The sequence below is a fragment of the Mustela nigripes genome, chromosome 10 (genome assembly GCF_022355385.1).
Source record: "Mustela nigripes isolate SB6536 chromosome 10, MUSNIG.SB6536, whole genome shotgun sequence".
NCBI lineage: Eukaryota > Metazoa > Chordata > Mammalia > Carnivora > Mustelidae > Mustela > Mustela nigripes.
Window position 1 is genome coordinate 43527530 of NC_081566.1, and position 24935 is coordinate 43552464.

At 52.0% G+C, this 24935-nt stretch overlaps 1 protein-coding gene across 9 annotated transcripts in view; it reads left to right on the forward strand.

Annotated features, from left to right (window-relative positions):
* Positions 1 to 24130, forward strand: part of SRGAP2 (SLIT-ROBO Rho GTPase activating protein 2) — a 231027-nt gene extending 206897 nt beyond the window's left edge. For 3 of the 9 annotated variants that reach the window (XM_059413272.1, XM_059413274.1, XM_059413273.1), the window contains exons 18-23: positions 6612 to 6836; positions 10697 to 10776; positions 13045 to 13225; positions 14787 to 14933; positions 18356 to 18680; positions 20739 to 24130. In XM_059413272.1, the coding sequence (XP_059269255.1) occupies positions 6612 to 6836; positions 10697 to 10776; positions 13045 to 13225; positions 14787 to 14933; positions 18356 to 18680; positions 20739 to 21122 (1342 nt within the window). In that variant the 3' untranslated portion in view covers positions 21123 to 24130. The other 6 variants (XM_059413275.1, XM_059413278.1, XM_059413277.1 and 3 more) reach the window with 6 other exon arrangements.
* Positions 24131 to 24935: the final 805 nt, after the last annotated feature.

Genomic DNA, 24935 nt, shown 5'->3' on the forward strand with positions numbered 1-24935 from the left:
CTTAGCAACTTAAACCAAAAAGCAGTTTCTGGGGGTCAGGAATCCCTAGTGTAGGTGCAATGTCACAGGGGGGCCTCTGGCTCTAGCTTCCTTGAGACTGCCGTGAGGGTGTGGGGGCAGGGCCATCGTCTCCGAATGGCTCCACTGGGGGGGCATCCGCTTTCCAAGCCCACTTGTGTGGTGTTGGCGGGATTCAGTTCCTCGCAGGTTGTTGGACCGAGGACCTTCCTTGCTGGCTGACTGTTGGCCAGAGGCCTTCGTCAGTGCTTTACCTTGCAGGCCTCACCACAGAGCTGTTCACTCCGTGGCAGCTGCCTTCCTTCCAAGCACGTGAATGAGAGAACACCCAAGACAGAAAGCATAGTCCTTGGTGACCTAATCTCAGAAGTGACGTCCCATGCCTTCTGCCATTTTCCATTCAGCAGAAGTGAGTCACTACATCTAGTCCACACTTCAGAGGGAGAACATTACAGCAGGGTGTGAAAACCGGTAGGCAGGGATCATGGGGGTCATTTAGAGGCTGCCTACCACAGCCCGTGTGCTGCCCAGGACTTTTTGGCCCCAACAGTGTCCTTAGCTCCCCCTCACTGCAGCCGACTCTGTTTTTTTGCCTTTTGAAACCTGCTTTCTTCAGATGTCAAACAATAGAGTCTTTTAGGCTCGTTTTGGTCAGGTGAGGTCCACGGACCATCATTTGGGAGATGGTTAAAAATGCCGCGTCTCAGCCCTTCCCGCTCAAAGACCAGTGAATCCGAATCTGTGTTTTAACCAGGTCCCCTGCTGAGTCTCATGCTCATGAAAGTCCGAGAAACACTGCTGTAGGCCCTCAAAGGCTCAGGTCCTCTTTTTCATCTGAATGAGAGAGTGAACCGCAGGTGCTTTTCGCCCTATTAAGGTGCCCCCGTGTCTCCAGAAAAGCTGAATCTTCCTCAAAATCTCACCAATCTCCAGGTGCCTCCCTGTTTGGAAGGATTCTGGGCAGTTCTTCTGACTTTCACAAGGAGCGTTTTGGCTTCCACACGCAGATGGACAAGTAAAGTTGTGGTTAGGGTGTCTTGGAGTGCCCACAGCTGCTCGTGGGCTTATCTGTTCCCTTATTTAACACATATTTATTAAGCATCCACTGTGGGCCAGGCCCTGTTCTCGGTGTTAAGCACCTAAGAGTGCACCGAACAGTCCAGGTGTCCCATGGGATCCCTTTGGGGTTCATGTTCTATGGAAGAAGACAGAGCAAGCGCTTGAGTACACATACCCTGTATCAGAGGAAGAGCGCTCTAGAGAAAAGGAAGCAGGTCAGGGAACTGGCGAGTGCAGGGGACAGGGCAAAAGTTTGCTCTTTAAGAGACAGTGGTCAGCAGGAGACCGTGAGAGGAGTGCAGAGGGGCGGGATGTTGCATGTTGTCTCTGTAAGGCAAGGCCGAGCCGTTTCCAGATGGATTGAGACTTGCTTCCGTTCTTAAGCTCTGTGCTTCCAGAAAGTCGGCTCGGCTGTAATGAGTGAAGTGGGAGGAGCCAGAGGAAGGTGGCCCCGGGGATGGAGAGGGCTCAGGACATGGTTTGGAGGTGGTGCTGGGCGTGTGAGGGTGTTCAGGGTGACTGCCATGGGTCTGGCATGAGGAACTGGGAGGTTGGAGATGCCATCTGTCACACTGGACGACAGAGGAGGAGCCAGACGAGGTTGGAGGCGCCCAAGGGACGGCTGGGCTCCGCAGGCTGAGCTCGGTGGAGGACCTAGAGAGAATGGTGTCCCAGTAGCCATGTAGAGGAAGAGGGAGTGAAACCAGAGGTAAAGGGGATGGCAGGCCTGCTGAGGAAAGGACTCAGAAACGGGTTAGCAGTGGGGAGAGCACTGGTGACCCTAAGGAGTGTTGCCCTGATGGAGTGGAAGGGGCCAGACCCGGATGGTGTCAGGTCGGGAGAGAAGGGCTGCCGCTGATGGCTAAATCACTGTGGTAGGTCCCTACAGCCGACCTACCTGTCTGGCCCTACAGTGGCATGCTGCAGCGTGGATGCACCTGGAAAACATCCTCCTGGAGGAAAAAAGCCAGACACAGAAGCCTGTGTGGGGCCAAGGTCCATTCATCTGCTGTGTCCGGAACAGGCAAATCAGCAGTGACAGCAGATCCGTGGAGCCAGGAACTTGGGGGAGGGGAGGATGGTGGGGGTGGGGCATGACTGCCAATGGACATGGGGTTTCCTTTCTTGTGATGAAAGTGTCCTGGAACTAAATGGTGGTGATGGTTGCACAACATTGTGAATATGCTAAATGGCACTGAATTAGACACTTTAAAATGGTGAAAATGGTCGATTTTGTGGTATGTAGATTTTACCACAATAAAGTTGGGGAAGGGCAAGAGAGTCGGCCCATGTGTCTGCTCAGGCTGCCGTAGCAAAGTGACTAGGTGACTTCAACAACAGAAATTCATTTTCTCGTGGTTCGGGAGTCTAGAAATCCAAGATTAAGGTGCCGGCAGGGGCAGTACCTTGGCTTGTAAGTGGCAGTCTTCCCTCTGCCTCCCCCTGTGGCTCTCCTCTGTGCACGGAGGGAGAACTCTGGGGTCTTTGCCTCTTCCTAGAAGGACAGCAGTCCTCTTGGCTTCAGCCCTCTCCCTTAGGATCTCATTGAACCTTCATTATCTCCTTAAAGATCCTTTCTCCAAATACAGTCCCATGGGAGGGGGGTGGGTAGGGTTTCATCACAGGAGTCTGGGGAGGGGGGACACAATTCAGTCCATAGCAGAAGGGGTGGGGATGAATCGGAGAATCACAGACAACAGGTACAGATAAGTCCCAGAAAGTTTTCTAAGAAAATGGGTCAGTAATGTGGTCTGGACATGGGGTTTAGAGGGGATTCTTTTTCATGGGGCCAGTATTCCTGCATGTTTGTATGCTGGTGGGAATGGCCCAGTGGAGAGGAAAACTGATGGTGCAGTTGCTGGACTGATACTCTTGCTGGAGAGAGAGGATGGAGTTCACTGCAGGGGAAGGAAGGCGGGACATGAGGGCATAGAGGCAAGTCCCTTAGTAGATGCGGGGAGCACGAGGAAGCCGACGCTTGGCATCGGAGGTGAGAGAATGACAAGACAAGTGACAAGATGCCTTTGAAGGACCATCAGGAAACATCAGCCAGAATTACACCGGACTTCTTACCTCTTAGCCTTTTGGGGACGTCGGGGAACGCTGTTAAATCATGGATTTGGGGAGGGAAGTTGTAGTGTCTTCTGTTGGAAAAGCTTTTAAAGGCCTGATGGATTCTCAGCCCCATGACTTGCCTGGGGCCATGGTGAATAATACAATTTCTCTTCATCCCTTTCAAACCTAAAATGAAATCCGATGCTTTAATATCTTACCCATAGTCTGTTGGTTGTTGCCAAATCAAACCCCTGGGGCCAGTGAAGCTGAAGGTTTTTAAGTGAAATGTCACATATTTAAAACAGTCTGTCCGAAGCTTGGTGTTCTCCCTGAGGATTTAAGGTTTCGATTTTGGGATCTAGAGTCCTCAGTTTGATGATGTCTGTCGGGAAAGGAAGATGGCTAGCCCTCTATAAATCAATTGCTGGCAAATGTTGACAGCCCTGCTTCCCATTCCCTGACTAGAATCGAGGGTCCTGTATCAAGAAGCAATTTGGATATTATAATTACAGAAAATAGGGATGGAGCACCACCTGTGTGCAAGGCACGGGGCTCAGTGCTCTGCGTGTGACAGCCCATTCAAGCTTTTTTTTTTTTTAAGATCTTATTTACTTATTTGACACAGACAGAGATCACAAGTAGGCAGAGAGGCAGGCAGAGAGAGAGGGGGAAGCAGGCTCCCTGCTGAGCAGAGAGCCTGATGTGGGGCTCAATCCCAGGACCCTGGGATCATGACCTGAGCCAAAGGCAGAGGCTTTAACCCACTGAGCCACCCAGGTGCCCCCCGCATTCAAGCTTTAAAACAGCCCCGCTAAGGAGGGGAACTTAGGAAGAGATTTAGAAATCAGAATACTCTCCTGGAACTCGTACATGATGGGACCAGGACTCAAAACCAGGTCTCATTGACTCTAAAATTTGGGGGATGTTTTGTTTTTCTTTTTTAAATTTAATCAAAGGGACAAATGTGCATCATTAAAGGGTAAAAAGTCCAGAGAAGTGCATCATAAAAACAAGTTCCCCACCTCAATCCTGATTTTCTCATCCCTCCCCAAAGCCTGTGTTCCCAGTCCCTATCCTGAACCTTGTTAAGACGCACGGAAGATGAGTTTGAACCAATTAGAAGAATTTACTAATATTATGGATAGAAGTTCTAGAAATCTAGCCCAGTTCTGAGAAGAGATGGTATTATACAAGTTGTTACCAAAAAAAATTTTAAAAGAGGGACCTGTTACCAGTGTTTTCCATTGTAAGTATTTCTTTAAAAATAAAAATCCAGGGCGCCTGGCTGGCTCAGTGGGTTAAGCCGCTGCCTTCGGCTCAGGTCATGATCTCAGGGTCCTGGGATCGAGTCCCGCATCGGGCTCTCTGCTCGGCAGGGAGCCTGCTTCCTTCTCTCTCTCTCTGCCTGCCTCTCCATCTACTTGTGATTTCTCTCTGTCAAATAAATAAATAAAATCTTTAAAAAAATAAAAATAAAAAAAATAAATAAAAAAAATAAAAATCCAGTATTTAAATTCTTATACTGGGCACAGACTTGAGGGCCTTCAAGGATTATTAGCACCGTTATATTGCATATGAAATGACATGCATTTGTATGTGTACATGTATGAATTTTTGGGGGAGAGGATCTCTGGTTTTTGTCAAATTCTTGAAGGAGGCTGTGACCCCCAAATAGTTGAGAACCATGGCTCTAACCCCTCAGTCTAGGTGTTCCCATTGTAGATTGGAAGAGAGGACCTTGGTGTATATTTTAATGGGAGTAAGAAATGGAACTGGCCCATGAGACTTCAGTCCACGAAGATGTGTCCCCCTCAAGCCCCTGGTCGTTGCAGCTGCCTGTGAATCAAACAGCCCTTCCCTTAGGAGGCTTGGCCAGGCTGCTCATCTCTTACGGGCCTTCGACTGGGACTCTCAGGGCTAGACTTTGTTTCCCTCTAACGGCCAGGCTTCTCAGAAATGACTGGTTTTCTTCCATGTTTGCGAATGTCATCAGATCGCACTAAAGAGACAGGGCCTTCCTCCTCCTGGTCCCTGCTGAGGTTACCGAGTTAATTATCTCTCTTGTCTCCAGTGTTTGTTTGACCAAGAAGTAGACTTGGAAATTTCTCCCCATCTTTTCTGAATCTCGGCTCTCTTTTAACTCAGGAGCAGGGGGGAGGCTTATGCAATTCAAACTTTCAGATCTTCTGTGAAGCAGCCCCACCCCTGAGACCCATAACCTCACCCATGGCTGGCCTCCCTGCATTTGACTAGGTCCTGGAGAGGAGTGACTCTCAACCGCGACCATTTTCTCCCCAGAACAGCTATTTGCATCCATGGTATTGCTTCTGCAAGGTGGACAGGGGATATATGCAAATCTGCAGTAGAGGAGAGAACCACTGGGTTAGAGAGAGGCCAGCTTGGTAATTGGAATCTGGGGGGCGGGATCCGCTAGAAATGAACTCTGTCCAGTTCTGAACAACACCCATGCAGATGAAGGCAGCGGGGCCTCGGGCCTCTGGTTCAGCATCAGAAGGCTTTGGGTTCTCCTCAGATCTGTCAGAATCAGGTGCTGGGGACCACCTGCTGAGGCCCATGGAGGAGGTAGAACTCCTTAGCAGAGCTCACAGCTCTACAACCTGGGGCTGGGGGCTGGGGGTGCACGTATGGAGCTGGTCAAGCCTTCCACCTGGGTGAACAGAGACCAGTGGGGGCCAGTGAGGCCCAGCAGCTCACTGAAGGGCTCGGGTCCTTGGCCAAGGTTGGAGGTGTGGCCAGAGCAGCTGCTGCCTGGGAAGGGCCAGTTGCCCAGCGAAATAGCCAATAACGAAGTCAGACTGCATCCAGAGGAGGCCTGAGCAGACACTGAGCATCATGCTGACCTTTTCCGGAATAAATCCTGATTGTAATAGTAGAGGATATTATGGAAATGAAAAACAATTACATTAGCTTCCAGAAAGAAATTCACTTGCTTAATGGAATACAAAAGCTAATCGGTTGGCGAATTTTTTTAATAAGTCTAGAGCTCAGAATGGAAGATCCCTAGTAATTTGATGATTTTGCTCTGCAGGAAGGTACACAGCGCACGACGCCTGCGTCTTCTGACCGTGTCATTATGAGGGCAGCCTGAGGGTCTCCATCTGCTCTGGCAGCTTAGTGGGTTGGTGTGTGGGAGTTGTCCCCGCTCTACGGAGTGGTGTGTTCTCAAGGCAGGGAGAGCTGGCTGAGAAGGTGTGGAGCGAGGGTGGTGGTGAGCTGGCAAGTAGAATTTGAAAGAGGAGCTGGTGAGAGAGGAGGGGTGAGGCCCGCTAGGAGGTGGCTCCTGAATGACCGGTCACCGTCTTCTCCCTGCGGACTTTCTAGAAGGGCTCCCATGCCCAGAAAAGCAGGTGGCAGTTTGTGGAACTTCTGCTCTTGCTCTTGGCAGTGCCTCCCCTGATTGTGTTCTCTGGGCATTCATGCGAGTGCTTTCCAACTTGCCCCTTTCCCTTCTCCTCCAGTTTATCACAGTTCAGTGAAGAGAACATGATGGACCCCTACAACCTCGCCATCTGCTTCGGGCCCTCACTGATGTCAGTGCCCGAGGGCCACGACCAGGTGTCCTGCCAAGCCCACGTGAACGAGCTGATCAAAACCACCATCATCCAGCATGAGAACATCTTCCCAACCCCCAGGGAGCTGGAGGGCCCCGTCTACAGCAGAGGAGGAAGCACGGAGGACTACTGGTAGGGGGCTCTGGGCTGGAGGCGGTGTGGGGGGTATCCCTGGTGCACCCTGGGTATGGGGGCCAGATGGCCAAGCGAGACCCAAGGGAAACACCCGGAGCCTCTCAGCCTCCCACTTCAAGCTGCCAGGATCTGGGGGGTGGGGTGGTTCAGGCAGTGCCCTGCCTCAGCCCGACGTGTGGAGTAAGTGCCGTTTGGTGCCACCTCCCTGTTTCTTATGTGTTCTCAGTGGTGAGGAACCATTCTGGAAAATAATGACAGCAATAATAGGAATGTTAATAATCTCCAGGAGAGGAAAATTTATAAAGTTGTATTTAGAACAGCTGCTCATCAGTCAGCAATGTCTCTCAGGCTCCTGCTCTGGGCTGTGTGTCGTGAGAGACACAACCCCGGGTCCCAGAAAGAAGAATTTCTTTCTTATGCCTCATGCCTATAAGGTATGAGGCATCGTTCCCTCACTGTGAGTTTATACAATGATAATTTAGAATGATCGCAGAAATTTGTGAAGAGAAGGGGTGAGCTCTGTTTTTGGCAGATTAGGCATACTTCCACCCTAAAGCGAGATTAAATCCTGCGGGGCAAGGTTTTTCATGACCGAGGCTGGGAACAGAGATGTAAAAGGAATCCCTAGGGCACATCTTTACTAGATCCTTCTGTTAGACAATTACCAAATTACTCTTTCCATACTACAGATAGAGTCACTGTAGCCCAGAGAGGCCAGTGACAATCTTTCAGGCCACTTTAGGGGTGGGGATTCCAACCTTGACACGTCTTAGTACAGGACACCATCCAGGACCCCACACTAAACCCCGGGGGTACTACTGACAGTGTCATTTTCCCATCACACACAAAGGCAACCACCTCTGTCTTTCACTCCTTCACATCCCTCCCCTCCCCCCTCGCATGTTCCCCATCAAATGGTGCTTCAGCCTGAGCTAAAAGCATGAGCCAGCGCAAATCGGATTCCGCCTGAACGCAACATCTGGAAACAGTTCAGCAGCCCCATTGCTACCCACTGAGGCAAGAGGAGGAGGGGGAGTTTGTTGACTTCATTAGAGGCCAGTGGGCCCATGCTTCTCTCTGATCACCACGGAACAGCCTCCTGCATGAGTGAAGAACATGATATTCATGTGTCCGTGAATGTAAAAATACCACTGACATCCCTGGCTTTGGTCTTGTCGGCTGTCGCGCAGATCCCAGCACCCGGGTCCGAGCTGGAGAAGCCCACATTCGCCAGCTCGGAGAGAAAGCTTTCCGTCACTGACAGATGCTTGCTGGGGACGGGGGCAGTCGTTCAGGTCTCAGCCTACAAGCTGATGAGCTCCAGGGAGCTGTCCTTGGGCATGTGACTTGGAGCATCGGGTTCTCTCGCAGGAGGGTTGAAAAGCTGTGGAAGTAGTGCTCCCGGCGCCTGCTTTATCTTCCTTCCAAAGAGTGCCCTCACGTCTGAAATATCTCAGGGCCGATCCCTGGACACGGAGCCCCCCCCAAGCCCTGTTCCCCCAGTCCCAGCCCAGGGGAGCAGACAGAGTCACTGCAGGGGTGACTCACAGGGAACAGCCCCCCTGCCCGCCCCCACCCTCCACTGTTGTGCATCCCACTATCATTAGCAGCCTCTGGACAAACCGCAAGATCAGTGAGGGGATCAGACTGGGTGGGAGGCAAAGCACCCGAGGACCAAGAGGAGGTCACCTTGGGTAAGAAGGACCATCTGACCGCTGGACTCACCCACTCAGGAGGCTCCCAGCCTCTCTTCTTTAAGAGGAGAAAGAAGTGCCAGGGAAGCGAGCTAAGATGGATGAAGGGTCGGGCGGCGGGGAGGGGAGTGGTGGAAGGGGTCTAGAGCCTGAGAATCCTGGAGAGTGGCCGGGAGACCAGAAGAGCCAGGGAGAGGGACCTGCTGGCCACTTGGCCTCCCCATAGCTGTGAAGAGGAGAGGGCAGTCCCCCTTCACCTCGCTTACCAAGCCCTGCAGCTAGAATCCAGTTCCCTGGGACTGCCTGCTGTTCGGCCTGCGGGGCCTCTGCAGACCGCAGGTGTCCGCGGACTTGCGATGTGGCCAGCATGTGGATGTGGAGTCAAGCATAGAATTCCAGAGCTACCAGGGGCCTAGTAAAGGCATCATCTCACCTTTCTGTTAGAGCAGTGGTTTTCCCAGCAGAGTCTTTGGACCAACAACACCTACGTGACATAGCACTGGCTAGGAATACAGACATTCCAGCTCCGCCCGGCCCTCGAGACTTAGAAACTCTGGGGGTGAGCTAGTCCACTTGTAACAAGCTGTCCAGGACTCCCTGAAGTTGGAGAATTGCTGCCTTCGTGGATGGCCACGTAACTACACTTGCAACTCTGGAGGAAACTGAGCCTTTGTCCTGTATGCCCGAGGGCTTCTAGATATCATGAAGCTCATCAGAGTTTTTGGCCCAGTAAACAGTGAAAAATTGTGCCCACATTTATTGATAAGGAGGACTCTCTGGGTCTTCCTTCCTTCCTCCCTTCTTTCATTCCCACACTCATCTGCCACATCCTAACTTTGTGGTCTCAGGAAAATTACATCGCTGCTCTGTGGCTTAGTTTCCACATCTATAGAATGGGAAACCAAGATTACCTGTCTCATAGGGTTGTTGTAATGAACAAATTAGTTCACGTAATGCGCTTGGAGCAGTGCCTTGCTGGTAGTTAAGTGCTTAGGAAATGGTTAAAAAAATTTTAAAAATAAAAATAAAAAAGGAGGAATCCTATTGATGCTCTCCCAGAAAGTTCTCTGGATTCTGGAGAGCCTCCTTGGAACTGACTTCTGAACTGGTCCCCTGGTCTTTGAGGAACCTTCTGGAGTGAAAGACCTGTCCCTGTTCCAAGGGGAGGGAAAGGCTATAGGCTCAAAGGTAGGAATCGTGAAGCCAGGGGGTGGGTAGAGGAGGTGGTAATTAATGCTTCCATAGAATTGCCTGGAAAGGCTCTCTTGTTACTACCAACTGCCAGAGGAAGAAGCTTTAGCAATGAATGGGAGTTTGGTCTGTTTCTCAGGAAGTTAGAATTTCCTGGTGCCCATCTCCATCCACTCTAATGTCCACAAGGCAGGAGACCAGGAGTGGAAATGGTTTTCCCGGGAGCTTCCCTGACCAGTCTCATTTCTCAACCCTGGATGATTTTAGACTCCATAAACTGTTGAAGAACCTGACCGGCTTCCATGCCCTGCCCTCTCACAGAGTCCGGCCCACAGCAGACCCTTCATCTCCCTCTGACTCACCTCCCACTCTCTCACCCACGCAAGACCAAACCACAAAGCCTAGAGACATAAGCAAAATGAGAAAGAAGGAAAGGAAGACCACTTACGGACCACTGTCAGGTCTCAGTGAATCTTCTGGCGACGCTGTGACATTTTACAGACCACTAGCCTCAGACCATCAACCTTAGGTGGCTGAGGCTTAAAGAGATTCCGTCCCTTGCCCAGGGTCCCACAGCTACGGAGTGTCAGGGCTGGTTTTCAGGTCCTGTCGTGTCCCTGGCAAAAGCCTAGTGTTTTCTTCCATGGGCTACCTCCAGGGACTAGTTCACCCAAAACAGCCCTTGAGGGGTTGAATTGCTCTGTATTTTCAAAAAGACTTATTCTGTAAGTTCAAAAAGGGTTCCCTCTGTCTCAGGATATTCTAAGCCCCAGGCAGTCTCAAATAGTTTTTGCAGGAGCGACTAGAGAACCTCGGGAGCCTTGTGTTTTACCATCATCATCGGGAGCAGTCCAGAGGTGGAAAGCGTGAGACGGCTTCCATGCCCTTGCTCCAAGGAAGCTGCGTGAAGGAGAAGACAAGAGTTTGGTCAGCGAGGGGCTGAGGTCCCCATGTCTCTTGCTTCTGTTGCAGTGACAGCCCTCATGGAGAGACCACCTCGGCTGAGGACTCAACCCAGGACGTGACCACAGAGCACCATACGAGCGATGACGGTAGGGGGCGCTACTTCCAAGACAGCTGGGCCACGGGATTGTGGCAGACGGGGGGGGGGGGGGGGGGGGGGGGGGGATGAGGATGGTGAAGTGGAAGGAAAGGATTATATAGCCTGTGCTCCCAGTGCACCTTGCTGCTCAGCAGCCCCCTGAAGACAGGCAGGGGGCTCTCCTGTCTAGTTTTCATTCCTTCCCTTTCCTGGAGTGACAGCCCACCTTCTCAAGAATGGTCTCTGTGCTAAAGCGGAGATGGAGCACTGGACCTTGCAGAGCCTTTAAAGCTTCTCGCCCCTTCTCGCTGCCCCTCACCCACCTTCAAGCTCCTTGTCTCGCCTGCCTGCCTCCCAGGCGTGGTGTTGGTCCCCCAGCCTAGACTCTGGCCAGGCAGCTGGAGACCAAAGTCAAGGAGAGCTCATTTGAGAAAACCATAGGCCTGGGGAATAGAGAAGCTGGTGCCAAGAGCCCAAGAGAAGCAGGCCAGAGGGGAGTGGGACTCAGGATGCAGAAACCACACGCTTTCACGCCTGCCGACTGGAAAAATTGACCCTTTCCAAAGTACAGACATGCGAGCACTGAGCAGCCTGGCGGTGTGCATCATGAGGTGGGATGTGCAGCTGTCACCGCCGGCTCCTCGGCAGCGCCCATGATTTATTAGGGTCTGTCCAGCCAGCACGCCGTCCCTCCTTCCAACAGTTCCGCGCCTTCATTTCTGGACCCCTTGGGCTCTTGGAAGACTCAACAGCTGACAAGGGGCCTCAGAATTTTCTGGGCACAAGAATGAAATGGCACAGTCTTTGGAGCCTTCCCTGCTTTCTGCCTCGCTGTGAATTCTATAATCCTAGGCCAGCTTTTTAGAGGAGAAGGAAAAAAAATTAGGGCTGCTTATTTGGATGCCGAAGTCAGATGGATCAGTATGATAATCTTCCCCATTACAGGAGGGGAGCAGGTAAAGGAGGGAAATTTGTCCTTGCTAGAAGCTTTGTAGGCCTTATCTCTTAATCCTAGTGAAAGAGAGCCACCCGCTATTATAGCTGAGCAGACAGAGGCCAAAGAGGTCAAGTGATATGCCCAAGGCTGTACAGAACTGAGATGGGATATTTAGCTAGGCCTTCTCTGGTGGGCCTCCTGGAGAGAAACCTCCAGGCCTGCCTCTCCTGGAGCAGGCCCACTGATCACGCTGGCTGGGCCTGGGCCTGCCTATAGGCAGTCTGATGTCCAGGCCTTGGAATACCGGCTTTAACCTCAGGGTCCAGGTTTCTGGAAGCCTTCTTGCTCTCTGACCTTCCCCCTGCCACTCAGCGCAAATGATGGTAATGACCATACACTAAGAATCAGGGCTAATGTGTGCGCCCGCGCGCTCACTGTAGACCCGCCCTGTTCTTAGTGCTTTTACAAATTGCTGATTAATGACTCCTAACAAGCTCATGAAAAAGGTACTTTTTTTATGCAGAGGAGACCAAAGCTCACCCAAAAATAAAAAGTCACTGCCTTTGTAAACCCCTTTTTAATTTTCAAAAGACTTTTATGTCCATTTTCCCCTGTATTAGCTACAAAATATATTTCTGTATTCTGTATTTTGCTGGAAAGTAGATTGTTTGAGTTATTTTTTCCTTACAGAGATTAAAAGCTCATGGTCTTCTAGGGGGAATGGATAGTATAAATAAAATTGATTGTATTGAGAGTACAGTATGATAAATGTTCTACAATTAATGGAGTTATTTTATGATCAGAAAAGAGCTTATAAATGCAGCAGGACAAGGTCAGCGATAGGGTTTGGCGCTATGAGCTGTGGACGCACCAAAGAAGTTCCCATTTGCCCTGAGCGAGGCTCAGCCTATTGGGCAGCATGACACGCTCTCCCAGGAGACACACTGTGTCCAAGCAGGACGAGACTCCCGCCACGCACGTGTGGTTCGTTTTTGCACGGAAAACTGCCGAGAGAATAAAGTATTCTTTGTATTGTTTTGTGTCTTAATGATGCTGTTTCAGTTGTGACTCAGTGTGCTTCGTCAGGAGGATGAGAGAGGAGGCGCTTCCCGGTGTGGGGAGCAGCATGACCAAAGGCAGGAAAGGGCGCACACGTGCTTTCGGGGTGACGGTGCAGTCCGCACGGGGATCCCGGCCTCAGCCGTCGGGCCTCCGTGGCTTAGTTCTCACACCGGGTTATCTTCCCACCTGTGTAAGTTCAGCTAAGTGGGCTTTTCCGCCCAGTTTCCTGAGCCTCTGGGTCCCAACAACATGTGTTTCCTTCTTTTCTGCCCTTCTCAGAGTGTGAGCCCATCGAGGCCATTGCCAAGTTTGACTACGTGGGCCGGACAGCCCGAGAACTGTCCTTCAAGAAGGGGGCATCCCTGCTGCTTTACCAGCGGGCCTCTGATGACTGGTGGGAAGGCCGGCACAACGGCATGGACGGACTCATCCCCCATCAGTACATCGTGGTCCAAGACACGTACGTTGGGTCCCCTGCCCCTCTGGCATCCCCGGCTGCGCCGTGGGAGAGAGACTTTATTTCTGGCTCCGGAGGAGGGTGAGAGAGACCGACCCTCAGGGGAAGCCCACCCCATCCCCGAAGGACCCCACGCAGACTCCGTGGAGGACTGTTTCTCTCATCTCTTCCCCCTGCGAGTCGCTCGCTACCCACCCACCACCCTGCTAGTCATTTTGGAAACTTCCCAGCCCTCCTGCTCATCCACACTTAAACCTGATGAGTGGTTAATGAGGGGTTATTGTTTGACCACTTACATTTCCGTTCTGGAAAGCTCAGAGTGGGAAAACATTTGTACTTCTTTTCTTTTTAAAAACAAAACAAAACAAAACAAAACAAAACAAAAAAACCCCAAAACTAGGCTCATCCCAACCAGTTCGGCCGCTGATGGCGCTTTTCCCCTTGCAAATGAAAATGATGCATTGCTTTTCTAGGAGAGATCTAGCTCAAGCGGCCTGGTGGAAACGAGCCAGTTCATTTAACCCAGATGAGGCTGACGTGGGGAAGAACAGGGAGAGGAGGGAAAAGGACTTCGGGGAGCAAAGGGCATGTGAACCGGGCCCAGAGAGACTTCATCAGCTGGGCTGTCGGGTGGCTCCCCGCTCTTTAAAGCAAAGTCTCTGGGGCAGGAGCACTTTTCCCCCCTCCGGCCCCGTGATCCCCCCGCCCCCGCCAGCCCCAGCCTGCCTCCTTGCCCCTTTGCCCTGCCTCTGCCCCCGACTCCCTGCCCTTGGATGTGATGCTGATACTGTCAGTGTTTTTAGTCCTTCCCTTAATATTATTTTTTAAAGGTTGATATCCTGAGTGAGTCTGCACCCTCCCAGCCTCTCCCCGGCTCGTTCTGCAGGGAGATCCTCCCTCTGTTGATAACATCGCAAACCTGGTGGCCATCTGTGCGTGGACAGGACCCTCCCAAATTTAGCATTTTGACTTCACTACGGGACCGAGAGAAGATGAATTGTGGGGGAGAAGGGGCTTTCCTGGTCATCAGTAGCCAGAGGGGCCGGGAGAGCAGTGGAGTGACCTGGGAGCGGCTTGGACGCTCTAAGCGGGGCTCGATGCGCGACGACCGAGTGCGGTGGTGTCCTGCCTCAACGCCGGCATCTCCAGGGCCAGCGCAGAGCAGCCTGTCCTGGCCCTCAGTGCTCGAGACCTCAACAGATAAACCGCACTCTGGACTGGCAGCCTCCTTCTCCAGGAGGTTGCCCCGGCACAGCCGTCCCGGGAAAGCAGCGAGGGGTCGAAGGCAGATGCCTCGAATCCAGGTGTCCTCTAGCTCAGCCTTGTGGCGGCCGCACAGCATCCCACAGAACGCAGCGGGATTATTTATATTTATTTAATGACCCTCCGAAGGCCTTTAGCTTTCTTGCCTCTGCACGCAGAGCTAGCCCAGCCAGGTGTCCCTGCTGCCTCAGAGCTGTCGCGGGGGTCGCGTGTGTGTTGGGGGGCCATCTCGCCGATTTAACACTGCTTTTTGTGTTGTTGTTCCCCCCTCCTCCCTGCCTGCCTGCCCCTTCTCCCTCAGCGAGGACGGTGTCGTGGAGAGGTCCAGCCCCAAGTCTGACATTGAGGTCATGTCTGAGCCACCTGAAGAAAAGGTGACAGCCAGAGCGGGGGCCAGCTGTCCCAGTGGGGGTCATGTAGCCGATATTTATCTTGCAAACATCAACAAGTAAGCTCTGCTTTTCATTTTCTGCTCCCCTGAATGACTTGTGACCCCTAGCCTCACCCTCCGGCCTCACGCCCCTCTCCAAGCCTGTGCCGCACCTCCCTGCCCCCCTAACACTGCATGTGCTCACCGCTGCTGCAGGGCGGACAGGGCTGAGGAAGCCTCCCCAGGCCCTGCCTGCAGATCCCAGGCTCCTGCTGTGGAAGGCCGCCCCACCCTGGGCTCATGCAGTGTCCCTCAGCTCGGTAGGGCCCCGGCTGATGATGAAAACTTGACCAAAGCTTTGGTCCCTTTATGCAACTTGGTTTTGCACTGTTTCTCAGAGGTGCCTTCTCTTTTCCAATACTTCCCCAAATACTAGTCTTTGATGTCTTCCTGGCCCTTCCTTTTCTGTCCAAAGATCCAACTTCGTGTGCGTCTTCCACTAGGCTCACGTGACCCCAGAGGGGTTTACTGAGAGACCACGTGTCTGTTTCCTGCTCTGTCAGGCATTCGCTCCGTCAAGGAAAGGAGACCACTCTGCCCGCCCCCGCCCCCCAAGGAAAGCTTTGTCCTGAGCTCTTTCATCATTGCCTAACCCCCAGCTCCTTTCTGCCCTTTCATACCAGTAGAAGTAATTGTCCGTGTTTTCCCTGTTGCTTTAGCCCTGTGTCATCCGTCCCCTGTTAGTCCCTTTGCAGATTCCCATTCCTGTCCGGCAGGCTCTTAACTCTGGCCCCAGCTTTCCTTGCGGCTGTGAGCCCCATCCCAGGGTCTTAACTCCACCCACACCCGATCTGGCCGGCTAGAGGGATTCCACGCCCGTGCGCTGCTGCCTCCCCTAGAGACTTTCAGGTTATTGGAGAACTAATCTCATCTCAAGGGGCCAGACACCAAGTCCCAAAGCCTGCAGACCTCTTTCCGCCAGACCCTGAAACTTGGCCCAGTGCCAGCGGGATGACAAGCCCCAGGGCCTTCCTGATGAATACGGATTGCAGATGATGTACAGTTTTTATTCCCCTCTGGCTTTGGAGGAATGAAATGATTTGCACATTGGAAACCTGTTAACCGTAGCCTCTGGACACTGAAACTGGAAGGAGAATAAAAGATGCTTGTTGTTTTTAAACTGCACCAGCTCGCCCAGATCTCTTGGCTTTCTTCCAACCAGCCGGTAGCAGGGGGAGTGGTTGGGGCACGTGGCTCTTTTCCATCTTTGGCCCTCAAGTTAGTGAAGTCGCTGATTCAGCTCACTTAGCATAGGTATGATTTAAGGCAGACCAGTAAAAAAGAACGGGGAATTTATTTATTTCCCTCCAGCCCAGTACCCTGCTGGGAGGGCCGAGCTAGTAAAAAGTAACTGTGGACTAATCACATTTTCTTATTTATTTACAAGTCTGTGTTAATTATAAGCCTATCATCATAAGGTGGTAAGCCTCTAATTAACCCAGAAACCAAGGCGGGGTTGGTGGAGGGAGAGTTAAATAATTAGTTAGGTACATGTTTCTAAGCCATCAGAGATTGATGCCATCTATACCAAGAAATTGTACAGGATAATAGCTGAAATAGTCAAAAGATGAACACCAGGTGGAAAGTCAGGGTGGTTCCCTTGAGCTCCTTACCTGGTGACGTCAGGATGGGGTTCTCGGAGGACACGGGCTCCCCGGACACCAGCTAGTCGGTGGGCCAGTGGCAGCCCCCGGCTGTGCTTGCCCTGAGGAGTGACTCCGCCCTGCCAGGCCTCCCTGCCTGCCCCACACGCCCCTCCTTTCCCAGGCCCCGGGTTCTCTCACACCCCTGGATCTTTGCATCTGCTGCCCCCTTCCTCCCGGATCAGCTCCTCCTCTCCCTTCAAGTCGTAGCCCGAGGATTGACCTCTTTGGGGAAAGCCATCTGCCACCCCCGAGGTCCTCGGGACCTGAGTTAGGTGCCCGAGTCCTGTCCTCCCACAGCAGTTTTAGTCTCTCCCAGGACCGAGGCCGCACTCGGATAACCCACCAGGCTGAGCATCTTGAAACCAGGAACTCTGCCTTCCTCTCCTCCTGTCCCCGGGGCCTGGCCAGAGACCTGGCCCACACCGGCCGCTCCATAAGCTGCCTCCTCAGCAGTTTGAGCTCTGTGAGTCAGCGACCCTCAAGTGGAAAAAGGAAATCAGCAAAGAGTTATTTGGGTGTGGCGTTCGATTTAGTTTCACACATTGAGTGAGGGCTCCCTGTCGGACCGAGCGCCCGTGCTGGTTTTTCAGAGATGAGTAAGGGGGTACTGGGCCTCGGCGCTCAGTCCGGCAAAGGAAAGGCTGTATGGACGGGTGACTAAAAAGCAGCACCATCAGAAGCCCCGAAGGAACAGAGGAACAGAAGAGGGAGTGATTGCTTCTGCCTGCCCTTGGACTTGGGGTACCTGGGAAGAGCCGTTTCGGCCAGGCCTTATAAGACTCTGAGAACATCCTCTTTCTGCTCAAGAGTGGCTGACGCCCAGGGCTTAATGGCCCGAGCGGGCAGCTGCAGGGAGCGCATGGAGAAGAAATGACCCGTGAACGGGACCGGGACTGGCTTAGGACACTGGCTCGGCCACATAGACCAGCACCCCACCTTCAGTCCTACCCTTCCCTTCCTCCACCTCAGCTCCTGCCTCGGCCTTCGTGGTCCTTAGTGGTTTCGAGATCAGAGCTGCCCAGCTGCCAGCCCAAACCAGAAGTCGGATTTCTTCTTAGATTAGATCCTTGTGAACCTGATTCCAAGGGAAAAAAATGAAATTATTCGGCAGTAGGCAACACCCATGCTACTAGGATTCTGCCAGGCCATCTTGTGGGAGAATCTCAGCGGGCTGAAGGAAGCTCGCACAGAGCCAGGGTTCAGCCCAGTACTGGGTGATTTAGGGTCACATAGATGTATTTCCACCCTAAGAAAAGGCACAAACTTGGCCCTGACCCTGCCACACTGCAGCCTCCTGAAAAGTACTCTCTTCCATGTCTGCCCAAGAAGCAACAACGGCCTCTTGCCTGAGTCCAAAATGATCACAATCTTGTGCTTGGACTAAGAAAATGCTAGAATTTGGAAAAACCAGTTCTCCTCTTGCCTTCTTGGTGATGGTGAGAATTTTCTCCTACCTGGGTAGGTTTCTTAGGTTTCTGTTCAAAACAGAATCTGTCTTCCATTAGAAACTTTAACTTAATCAGACATTTTTCCTGGCAGCACCTTACATCTCCAGAACTCAAAGCTCAAGACCACCAAGTAAGTATCTGTTTCTGCTTTGCCCAGGTTGGGGGTGGCAGGGGAACAGAGACACATAGAAAGCAAGGGAAGGTGAGGCCAAGGAGAGAACGTGCCGTGTGTCCCTCTTCTCCCAGAAGTCGTGGAGGTCAACACCTGCTCCTCTCTCACTCCTGACCTAGCTTCCTCGGGGACAGAAATCCCTGATCACGCTGCCCTTTCTGTTTGTGATTGAAGGCAAAGGAAGAGGCCAGAATCTGGGAGTATCCGGAAAACATTTCGGAGCGACAGCCATGGGCTGAGCGGTTCCCTGACTGACTCGGCCACCCCGGGGGTGGGGGCTAGCTGCCGCCCATCTTCCCAGCCCATCATGAGCCAGAGTCTCCCCAAGGAAGGGCCAGATAAGTGTTCTATCAGTGGGCATGGGAGCCTCAATTCCATCAGCCGCCACTCGTCCCTGAAGAATCGGCTGGACAGTCCACAGATCCGGAAGACAGTGACAGCAGGGAGGTCAAAGAGCTTCAATAACCATCGGCCCGTGGACCCTGAGGTCATTGCACAGGTAAGGTGGGGTGGGGCTTCTGGACACCCGGCTAGCACATCTCCGTTTGTTGCGCCCACGTAGCGCCACGTTAATTACGTTAATTACGACGGGCCTTGAAACCGCGGAAGTCTGTGCATCATATACCAAGTTCAGAGGCTGCTAGACGTCTGGACCCGAGAAGGCAGCTCTCTACGCAATTCGTCTATCCCACTCTCCCCAAGAATTCGAAGACAGAATAAAAGAATTCAGACTTTTTATTCACGTACAGGCTCTCGAGGCTTGTACTTTTTAAAGCAACACATTAGTCTTTTGATAGAGTCCATTCTGCCCAAGTTTCGGGTTTCGAGAGCCTGGTAGGCTTTCGTGAAGCTGTGCGAGTGTTGAGGCTCAGATGTAGTGCTGGCCATGTTTTTCTGTCACCCCGCCCACGCCCCAGTCCTGCTCCCTGCGGCTGATCCCTGGTCCCTAATGGGAGGAGGAAGACCACCGACAGCTCCTGGGTTCATGGGGGGGCGCAGGTAACGGAAGGGTTTCCAGCCCCAGTCCCCAGGCACAGTGGCGGTGAGCTCCCTGGTTATGGGGTCTTCCTTCCGCGTAAGCACCACACTGACAAGTCTCTGTTTTCCGTGGACTATTAGCGATCCAGCCCCACCTCTAGAAGTCCGACTTCTGGGGTCGCTGCAGGCAGTTCATTCAGACGCCTCTCCCAACTCTATAATTTTCGTTAGACCAGGTAGGAGCGAAGGGCTCCCCGCTGTCCTCCTATGTTTCAACTGAGTTGAGATTCTTCTTGCCCCGTCTTCCAGGGGGCAATAGAGGCTGCGTCCGGTCTCTATTGGCTTAATTGGGATGCTCTGCTTAGGGAAGGTGTACCCGGCAAGCATAGTATTAAGCAGCGGGCCTGCGATGTCTTGCTTTGCTAGCCCTCTCCTCCTGCGCGTCTGCTGAAGCTCGTGGCTGCGATCTGCCTTGCACCGTGGGAATCCTCCCAGCTCCCTCCTGAGCCAGGTGTTAAGACGAAGCTAGAATACATTCCCGGGACAGACTCTACTACAGAGCAGGACTGAGGAGATGATGGGATTCTTCCTGAGCATTTTTATGGTTTGAGAACAATCATAGGGATGAGTGAAAATCACCGTCAACAGAAAGCATAGCTCACCCTGTAAGGGCCTTAACCAGGGCCTTGGCTTGGGACATGTCATCTTGACATGTGAGCCTGATTCTGAGGAGGAGCCCTGTGGTGGTTTGGGGGTGCCCGACACAAGTGTGTGGAGAGGTGGGGAGGGAGCTGGGAGGTCTCCCTGAGGGGCAGCTGGCTGCGGATAGAGGGTCTTTGGTTCTGCTGTTTCCTGAGAGCTGGGTGGTTCCACTGTGGCTCCCAGGAAGTGATTCACCTGTGCGGGCTCTGGCTCCCCCTCCTGGTCGCTCTTCCGTCCCCTCTGGTGGTAATGGGTAGAGGGAAATGGCTTCCTCAAATTGGGCTCTCTGGTGGGGTAGGGGGGGGGGGGGGGGGGGGGGGAGGTGTCCTGATGAATCTTCAGGGTGAGGGTTCTGGAACCTTTCCTCAGCCCGTGACCCTTCTCGACCTTTGGCTTTGAAGCCAAGAAAACAAAGATCATACTTAATCTCCACCACTTAGTGAGAAATAGTTTATTATGTACAATACCAAGCATACACAAAAGTAGAGAGAATTGGATAATAAATCCCACATACTCGTGACCAGACTCCTGGCCACTCTTACTTCAGCAATCCCCCCCCTGCCCCCACACTGGATTATATGTCATTTCACCCAGAATTATTTCAGTGCATATCTCTAAAACCTGAGGACTCGATTTAAAATAACATCTCCGCCATTCTTTTCTAAAGGAAGAAAAAAGAAATCTCCTGATAATGAAACTCCCTTTTTTCCCCTTCCCCACATTCTGAACATTCATATGTTTAAGGATTTCGGCCAAGTAAAATAATCTGGACATCTCCCTCCAGTTGGTTTCTTCATGATTTGGCCTATGCTGTTGAAATAGGATCCTTGGGGACTTCGCCTTCCACCGGCCTCACCTCCTCTTTCCTGTTTTGCAGGATATTGAGGCAACTATGAACTCTGCCCTGAACGAGCTGCGGGAGCTCGAGCGGCAGAGCAGTGTCAAGCACACTCCTGATGTGGTTCTGGACACCTTGGAGCCCCTCAAAACCTCCCCAGTGGTGGCCCCCACGTCGGAGCCCTCCAGCCCGCTGCACACCCAGCTCCTCAAGGACCCCGAGCCCGCCTTCCAGCGCAGTGCCAGCACTGCCGGGGACATCGCGTGCGCCTTCCGGCCTGTCAAGTCAGTCAAGATGGCTGCCCCCGTCAAGCCGCCAGCCACACGACCCAAGCCCACGGTCTTCCCCAAAACAAACGCCACTAGCCCTGGTGTCAACTCATCATCTTCCCCACAGTCCACTGACAAGTCTTGTACTGTCTGAGGGATGTAATTTAATTGTTCTAGACAAGGGGACTGGAGGGACTGACTGTTATTAAAAAAAATCTTCCTATTTAACTAGCTTGGGGACTTCAGTTGAAAATTAGATTCTAAGTTGTTCTTGCAGGAATTAGCCTTCCCGTCACCCAAAACCTTGAGAATGAAGCCCTCGTGACCACCCAGCCCTGCCCTTCCCACTGCCCTCCCCACTGCCCTCTGCTTCTCCCCGTCGTCATAATCCAGCCAGCCGCAGTACACACTGTTCTTAGGTTAGCCAGAGATAGGTTTTTCCATTATCAGGTCACTGTGAAATCTGGCACGGCGAGTCACGAGGACACGGGCTCACGTCTCCGTCCCCTCAGACACAGGGGATGCCTGACCAGATGGTTGGCTGCTGAAAGCCAGCTCTCAGTGGCATCTTGTTTTGGGTACTGACTATAGAGAACCATATATAGTCCATTCTTCGTTTTACACACACACACACACACACACACACACACACACACACGGTTTTTTTCTAGTCTCTGGCATGTGGAACCTCTCCTGGTCCCAGACCAGTCTCTTTGTAACTTATTGTGGCAGTTCACACAAGAGCCACCAGGGGTCTCTGTTTCTATTCCAAATCTGTCTGGGCCAGAGAACCTAGCCTTTGAAATCTCTCCATCATAAAAAATTGAGCAGGATGGAACTGGATCCTGTAATCTGTCTGGGGTTGGGGGCTTTCTCTCTGTCTTCTTTCTGTTGGTGTGAACTGGTCATTGGTGTTTGCTTTTGCTCTCCTCCATCCTCTAGGAATACAACCCAGTCTTTTTATAGAACTTCTGAAGTTTTTCTGAATGTATAGACATTTCTCGGGTTCCTGTCTTTGTCTCTGATGGGCCATTTTCCATTTAAGACACTTTCCTGTATAAGACAGTTTTATAGCTGGTTCCTTTTAGGGTAAAGAGTCTTAAGAGAGTTTCACTTGTGTTTATGGCAGGTTTGGAAAAGCTGAGAAATAGGTCCTTCTTCCTCCCACTGTTTTTGGGCATTTAAGACAAAATTCATTATCTTATTCAAAAATTAAATTCAGCTTTGCTAACCCCCCAAATTGTTCCCGAATGAAAATGTAACCTAAAGTTCACCTCTCTAGTTTGGTTATTCTGTAAGATCTCTCTTCAGGGACCAACAGGGGCTTGGAGAGCCCTAGTTAGATTAAAGAGAGACATTACTCCTTAAACCTGCGGGGTGTTCTTGTTTTTGTTTTTTTTCCAAATTAGAACAACTAAGAGAGCTTTGGCCCTGTGGGCTCTAAAGTCCTCCCGAGACCGGAATCTAACAAAATAAAAAATTGGATACTGAATATTTTGGCCTTCTGTTGGCCTTTTTTCTGATTCTCCTCCCAAAAAAGCAGAAATGATGCCCTTGCCTACTTTAATCTGGTCTCTAAACCTGGTGCCCCTGGTCCCGGCTTCCCTGGCTTCACGCTGTCCTGGCAGTACAGGGCTGGGGACTGCCCCACCCCCTGTTTCATTAGTCTCAGACAACTCCTTCAGTTAAAGCTGAAGCTCATTCCTTTTTATCTCCTGGCTTTAAAGCTATGCTTTTAGCCTTATTTTCTATAGATCAAGAGAGGTGGTGGGTTGCCATTCAGATAGGAAAATCTGAGTTTCCTTATGTTTAGCCTAGAAGATCCTTTTTGGATCTTCTGAAGTTGGCAGTTGGTGCTGTGGAAAGTGGAAGGATTTTCCTCATTCTGGGTGAAGGAAAGAGCAGCTTTGGGGGTGGGGGGGGCGTCGCTAATCACTACAGGCTAAGCTGGCACACCAGGACGACCACCCCAAGAGCTAGAAAGGAGAAAGGAAGAACTCGTCAGTCGAGTGCGTCAGCCTAGGAGAAGTGACCCGCAGGCCTCTGGTTCTTGGCTTTTGTTGCTCTGTTCGCTGGCCTGTCATCATCTGTCACGCGGACTTGCACAGGTCTTGAGCCAACAGGGGCTTTCAGACCGAAGGATGTTTCCTTAATGAAAACGGAAGCCCTCCCCTTCACTTTACATTCCTTTTGCTCCAACCAATCAACACTGGGACCCACACCTGCCCTTTCCCCCTCCTCCCAGCAAACTCCTTTCTGAGAAAGTCAAAGCAAAGCTTTCTGAATGACAACGCTTTGGGCCCCTTTGGTTGTTCCTGCCTTATTTCTCTCGCGGCCCTTGTACATGACTTGTGTCCACCATCCCCTTGGTCAGTGTCCCTCTGCTGATTTGCCTCATGAACTGGACAGTGTGTGAGCAGCCACCTACTTCCCCCAGCTCTGGGAGCCACGTTGTCTTCCCCTCTCTGGTGCTCCTGATACCTGCGAGATCGACCTGTCGAGGGGACTAGGAACCCACAGAAGGAGAGTCCTTCTCGGCAGAGCTCCTGCGGCCAACTGGAATTCAGGCTGCACACTGTGATCTTTACACCGAAGAGCCAAAAGGAGCTGGCCACCCAGGGCCTAGGGAGACCAGTCTTCCTCAGATCTGCTTGCCTCAACCAGCATGATGCTTCAGAGAGCCCCACTCTGCCCCTTGAGGCATGGATCCTTCTTTTGGTGCAGACTCGGGTCAGTCTTTGGGGGATCGGAGGTGGGGTGGGGCTACCAGCATCCCAATCTGGAAGAGAGGAGTTTGCAGCCAGCAGCCCGTCAGCTGGAAACACTGGTCTCAGCCTCCTCAGGGCGCCCTGGTTTCTCCCCAAGGAGATGAGGAGAGATGACGCCAGCAACAGGATGAACAGACCACCAGAAGGGCTGGTGTGTGTGTACCCCACGTGCAGAAGAGAAGCTTAGATCTTCCAGGGAATTGCAATGTTGTGGCGTCTGACTTGTATGTCACGTTTGTGTAAAATGGTATATTCTTTAAAATAGTGTTGATAACTGGAATATTGTATGTATGCTTGGAGATGCTTTGTGTGAACCTAAGACTGTCACTCAACAGATGTTGGATTGGGGAAAATCCAAAGCACAACTTCGAAATAAAATACGTTTTTAGGTTTCGATGCTGCCAGTTCATATCCCCTTTCTGCCCCCTGAGATCTCCAACCCAGGAGTCCAGCTGCCCAGGAGGGATTGTAATTGGTCTGTGGTGAGAGAGCCCTGCTGGCAACAGGAGAAATGTGACCTCAGGAGCCAACCACCCTCTCCCTCCCAGCAAGGCATGGCACAAGTGCATCTAGAATGTGCATTTCCCCCCACAGCATTTCCAGTCACTGCAAGTGTGAAATGTGAAATCTACGAGGTTTTGTAGGAAGTCTTCTAGCTCCCCATTGGGCAGTCTGTTGCCATGAGAACCATTTCCTCCACAGAATGCACCCACCCTGTTTTCAGGGAGGACCATTCTGGTTTCTGTCGCTGGTCAGATTTCCCCACTTGGGAGAGTGGGGCCTGTCCGGTTGCTGGCAGGTTTTGCCAGCCGCAACCAAGGGTGACTGAAGGTTGTATTTCCTCCACAAGCCAAGCCCTGAGTCGTCCTGCCTTTGGATGCCCCCTGCCTCTGGGAGAAGAGCTGAGCTCTATGCTTGTGCTGTTGGTGTTGAGTCGGGGGCGGGGTGGGGGAGACATAGGAAATGCTTTCTTGCCTATAGATTTTGATTCTAGCAGATCATAAGTTCAAGGGTGAAGCTATTCAAAGGTAGCAACTGATAATGTGTCCGAGGGCTTATGCTTATTTTTACTGGGCTTTTTCTAATACCAGAAGCCCCAGGTTGAGATCAGATCTCTCCTCTCCAAGGGGTCGCCCGGTGTTCAATGGTAATACGAGGAATCCTACCCCAAGCCCCGGGCCAAACACCATGCCCTAAAG